The sequence below is a fragment of the Trichoplusia ni genome, chromosome 6, assembly GCF_003590095.1.
Source record: "Trichoplusia ni isolate ovarian cell line Hi5 chromosome 6, tn1, whole genome shotgun sequence".
Classification (NCBI taxonomy): domain Eukaryota; kingdom Metazoa; phylum Arthropoda; class Insecta; order Lepidoptera; family Noctuidae; genus Trichoplusia; species Trichoplusia ni.
Window position 1 is genome coordinate 99,014 of NC_039483.1, and position 6,000 is coordinate 105,013.

A 6,000-nucleotide genomic window follows, 5' to 3' on the forward strand; every position below is an offset into this window, starting at 1 on the left:
TAAAGATACTAATACATCTGGCAACTTTCATATATAGTGCAGTGACATCAAACTCAAGTATGATTACAGGAAGTATATATTATAAGTCGGAACAAGGAAACTGGTCGGCTTGGGCGTCGAACCCGGCGCGTTTCCCCTTTCACTCGGTAGTGGGACTGAGCTGTAGTGACTCAAATGACTGGTTAGGTGGGCTATAAATATCGTGGATTAGATAGGTATATGTATTGTAGGTATATATGTATAGATGTGGTTAATATGAAAGTTTGTTGTATGTATTGAATACTGAAACTTCAATTAGTTTTTCCCACGTTTTTTTTTACACTCAATTTCTTATTGGTTTATTTGTCGTGCCGGTTGGGTTTTGTAACTCAATTTTGAGGCATTTCCCGATAAGATAGCTAGGCTAAAATTTTCAGGGTAGCCTCAAACCTAATGACAATGCAATTTACAACTATAAAAACAGCTGGACCGATTTTGATAATATTTGAACGGAGTGACATTTAAAAACATGGGTGTTTAGATTTTTTAAATGTCACAAACATCGTAAGTCGTTAGCTCTTTGTTTTGTTTGTTGCCTTTGGAATAATTTGACGTTAGAAGCCTACGGATTTCTTAAACTTTGACACCAACTCCCCTAGCTAAGTTTTCGCGACTCGAATGTGACTAATTATCAAACAAAATGTCCATACATACTGTTTTCTATTGACGTTGACGTTTGATGAAATGTCACTTGGCCGTACGAAACGTTGTACACCAAGATTTCTAAAAGAAAAAATCTTATGCACGTATAGATGAGGTAAGTATTATTTCTTTTAATTCACGGGTTAACTTCATGGGAAGAGACCCGGTCCTTTTTAAAGGCGTACACGGGGACACAGGTCCAACGCGCAGAGGCCTTCTTGAGGACTTTAATCTACAATGTGATGGGGCATCTACTAGGGATCATTCACCTCCACTCTATGGGAGAACAGACATGAAAAATCCAAAGTAGATGCAAAACTATTGCAAGTATGTATGTAAAAATAATTAGGCTATTATAAAATGAGGCTCGTTGTGTGGACCAGTTCCTTAGATAATTCGGAGAACTATGGCACCTGCCTTTTTACACATGGTAATGCAAAACAAATTGGCAGGCGGTGACTCGCCGCTCACTAGATGGGCCCCCTATGATACCGTCACGATTGACAGCAGATGGGCAACGCCAGTGCGAGCGGCTAGGGGTGTAGAGAGATGCGACACCGATTTCACCATCGCGGGTCACGGACCCGGAGCGGGTTTCCTCGTTATTACGCCATTAGACACTTCCACCCCCAAGCATATAGCTCTAGCGACCCCTCTCTAGCCAGCCAGTTAAGGCAAGAAAGACCTGGGAGTCCCCGTAAAGAGTGACCCCCTGGGGCATTCAGGTTCCGTTGTGTCGCTACTCACAAACAGCTCGCCACAAGCTGCCCTGCGGATGTATGCTCCTACATAGACCTTCAGATAATTTTTTTATTTATATCTCAAGGTTTGAAAAAGCATACTAATATGCCTATATCAATATCTGGTCTTGCGTTATTCCCATGATGAGATAACGACTCGCCCCGAGGGGTTAAGTATTATTATTATTGTATCTCTTTATAGTCACGGGATCACTTCATGTGAAGAGACCCGGTCCTTTTTAAAGGCTTGCACGGGGACACAGGTCCAACATGTAGAGGCCTTGTTGAGAATTTTAATCTAATATGTGATGGGGTATCTACTAGGGATCATTCATCTCCGCTCTATGGGAGAACGAACATGAAGAATCCAAAGTAAATACAAAACTATTGCAAGAATGTGTGTATGAACAATTAGGCTATTATATTATGATAAGTTATGTTATGTTATGTTAGTTATTATTATTATCTTTATTTAAATTAAAAAACATATAAATTACATTTTTAAATATAGGCATATAAAAAAAACAACATATATTTAAAAATATAAAAAATAGTGTCCAACCGGCAACGGGAACAGGGCCCAAGCTGCCGGTGGTCAGGGCTCCAGAGAGAGGAACCTCCTCACGATGCGCGCCGTGTCCAGAAGTACCGCTTTCTGAATCAAACCCTTGACCCAGACGCCCAACGAGAGCCTCCGAAGATGTTGATCGAGGCTCTTGGCTATTAAGCCATTGGCACTTACGACTATCGGGACAATGATTGCCGAGTCCACCTCCCACAAGTCGACAACCTCGTGAGCTAAATCCAAATATTTCAATTGTTTTTCTTTTTCTGCTTTCACGAGGTTCTCGTCATGGGGGATGGTGATATCAACAATCATTGTCCGACGCTCTGATCGGTCGATCACCACTATATCAGGCTTATTGGCAACAATAGTCCTGTCAGTGATGATAGACCGATCCCAGTACAGTGTGATATGACCACTTTCGAGAACTGGGTCGGGCACATACTTATAGTACGGCACCTCAGATTCCACAAGTTTGTACTTCAGAGCAAGCTGCTGATGGATAATCCTGGCCACTTGGTTATGTCTGTGCAAGCATTCACCGTTAGCAAGACGAGAACATCCCGAAACTATATGTCTCAAGGATTCACCGGAGGAGTGACATGCCCGACAGATGTCAACTGTACCATCCTTAATTATATATTTTCGGTAGTTATTCGTCATGATAACTTCATCCATAATTGCACATACAAACCCTTCGGTTTCTCCAAAGAGATCTCCGAAGCGTAGCCAGGCCACGGACGCTAAGAAATCTACATCGGCCCCGTGAAGGGTCCGATAATAGCGTCCGTGTAGCTCCTTGCTTTGCCATACATCTTTGCGGTCTTTGACGCTTAGTACGACAGGTTTGTGCCAGTTCTCTTTACCTAGAGAGAGCGGAGTGAAGGCCTTATCCACTGCCACCACATCTCGGTGCATCCCCACGTCCACTCGGAGGAAATACTCCCTGAGGTTACATACCTCGCGATTATGGAGGGTCTTGGCATTTAGGAAGCCACGACCCCCACACTTTCGCGGGATATATAACCTCATTACCGATGATCGCGGGTGGTGCATTCGATTTGCGGTGAGCAGTGTGCGGACTCTTCTATCCAAGGCGTCCAGTTCGGTCTGTGTCCACTTGAGTATGCCAAAGGAGTACATTATCACTGGCATGACCCAACCATTAAAGGCACGCACCTTGTTACCGCCCGACAAGGAACTTTTTAGTACCTTATTCAGGCGGCCAAAGAAACGTGTCTGTAACGATTGTTTCATGTCAGCGACATTAATGCCTAACGCCTCTGACATACCCAAGTATTTGTAGGTTTCCGTTGAGGAGAGGGACCTCAGGTTTATAGAATCCGAGAGCTGTATGCCCTGGGATTCTACAATCCCACCTCGTTTTACATGCATGACTGCACATTTGTCAACACCAAATTCCATTCTGATGGAATTACTGAAGCTTTCAGTAATCTTCAGTAACTTCATCAGTTGCAACTTGTTGGAAGCAAACAATTTCAGGTCATCCATGTACAACAAGTGGGAGATTACCTGGCTTCCTCTCCGCAACGAGTAGCCCAGCCTTGAATTCTCAAGCAGAGTGCTAAGAGGATTCAAGGCTAAACAGAACCACAGGGGACTCAAACTGTCACCCTGAAATATTCCCCGCTCAATCCTAATAAGTTGACCGCTCTTTTGGATATCCCGACATCCTGGATAGTGAAGCACCGTAGTCCATTGCCCCATACATGACTTCAAAAAAGTGCGTAGAGTTGTATTGATTTTATACAACTCTAGCACCCTCATGAGCCATGCATGTGGCACCGAATCATAGGCCTTCTTATAATCTATCCAACATTTCGACACACCCTTTTTGGAGCGGCGAACTTGTTGGCAAATAGTCATATCAATAAGGAGTAGCTCCTTAGTACCACGTGACCCATTCCTACATCCATTCTGAGAGGCAGACATGATAGAAAACCGTTCAATATGGTCATTAATCTTTTCTCTCAGAATGGATGTAAGCAGTTTGTAGATGGTGGGTAAACATGTAATGGGTCTATAATTTTTGGGGTCCGTGGTACTACCTGTTTTGTGGAGCAGATGGGTGGAACCAGTAGTGAAGAACTGTGGGAGCACGCCCGAGTCTACGGCAGATTGGAATTGGGATGCTAAGCAACCATGTGAACTTGGTAGCCATTTCAACCAGAAGTTATGCAGTCCATCCGGGCCCGGGGCTTTCCAATTGGCCAACGGGCGGACTGCATTGGCTACGTCTTGGGGACTAATATCAATAGCCCCCATTTCTTCTATTCGTTCACACGATTGCTCAACATCACGTATCCAATCCCCCTCAGAGTGGGTTACAGGCGCCGACCAGATGCTGCGCCAAAACAAATTTGTAGCGACATCATCCGGCAGGCGTCCGGCACCCTCCTCCGACGCAGGTTGCTCCCAAGATCTGTACACCCATCTTTGGTCTCTTTGGAACATACGGTTCTGGTGAAATCGGTCCACCCGAGTCTTGTACCGTCGAATACGGCTTGCCCAGGCACACACCTTTTGCTTAAAAAAGTCAATGCGTTCTGTAACTCGGGCGGTGTATTCGCTGGGGCTAATATTAGTCCCAGCAAACGCCCGCTTTACAAAACGCATGACCCTAGGGCGAGTGTTTCCGCCCCGAAACGCAACAAGTTTGGCTATGAGTGTCCTGGCCTCAGCAACACGCCTCTCAATCCTGCACTGCCAGGCTGGTGCCGCTTGCTTAGGCCGTGCAGCTGTGTTATCTCGAAAGGTAACACCAGCTACACGACACGTCGCAACAGCCGCACAGTACAGAAGCGAGTGCGTGTCACCGAGGTCTTCGCTGTTCCCAAAATAACTGGATAGCAGCGAATCCAGGACACCCATTAGCGCCTTGTTTCGGTTGTGCATGGGCAAGCGAGGTAGTCGTGGTCTCTGGTCCCGGGGTGTTGACCGATACTCCAGAACCGCCTGTTCCAATGTACTCCTTATATGATCACTGCACTGGGTACTTACAGTTATAGCACCGTCATCATCTCCCCCGTCAGCAGGGTTGGCAGGCAGCGCGCTTGCAGCTGGCGCTTCCGCTATTGACGGGGTAACGACGACAGGGCTAGTCTGCACTTCAGAGCGCAATCGATCAAGCGTCGCGTCATCCAACCTGTGATTACGTTGGATAACTCGCACTTGATCCGACAAACGTTGTGCCGATACGTCGACGTCCGGTTCAAGGGTCCGAAACAGAGAGAGCATTCTGGCACGGTACGCAGTGAGGTTAGTTCCTCCCCCTATCGCCCCATAGTAGGCGCGCATGACATTCTCGTTCATGGGACGAGTCCACTTCATGCGCTGCACTACACCACCGGGAGCGGGAGCCCTGTTCGAGGCCGGTTGGCCTGAGGGCGCCAAGCTGCTCGGCGGCCGGCGCCTCCCCGGCCGACGTACAGGTGTTGGCGACGTCGGCGGGGAGTAGTACTCGTCGCTGGAGCTCGACGCGACTGCAATTGCCGGCGCTGGACCTCGGCCCGGCGGCAGCTGCGAGGCGGAGCTCGGCGACGAGCCCGGGGATGGAAGGCGTGCTGCTCTTCTTCGTGTCAACATTTATCTATTCTTGTTTTCTGAGTCGTAAATTACATATTTTATAGTGATGACATATGTCATCGTACATCGGATTTTCATTTTTATTTACTTTTTTATTTTAATATGGTGTCTTGAGTTTTATATGTGCACTTTTACTATATACTATTATAAAAATATTGTTTATTGTATAATTATCGTAAAGAAGTTATAATTTATTATTATTATTATTATTACTTTAACTTTGAAATAATTGTAGCATTTTTCGATCTGAAAACAATGACTGATTTTTTTATGATATCAGGAAATGATCAACTCAAAACGGTCCAAAAGTGATGAATACTCTGGTTATTTGTGTATTTAAGAGCCAATAACCCTACAGTGGGTCAAATACAAAGAAGCGTAATTATGGTTTATGAGTAACACATGAAA

At 45.6% G+C, this 6,000-nt stretch overlaps 1 protein-coding gene across 1 annotated transcript in view; it reads right to left on the reverse strand.

The window, feature by feature from the left end:
* Window positions 1-5,592, reverse strand: part of LOC113495080 — a 49,849-nt gene extending 44,257 nt beyond the window's left edge. Inside the window, exon 1 of the mRNA XM_026873675.1 lies at window positions 4,528-5,592. Coding sequence (XP_026729476.1) covers window positions 4,528-5,592 — 1,065 coding nt within the window. The remainder of the gene's footprint in view (window positions 1-4,527) is intronic.
* Between the last annotated feature and the right edge of the window lie 408 nt (window positions 5,593-6,000).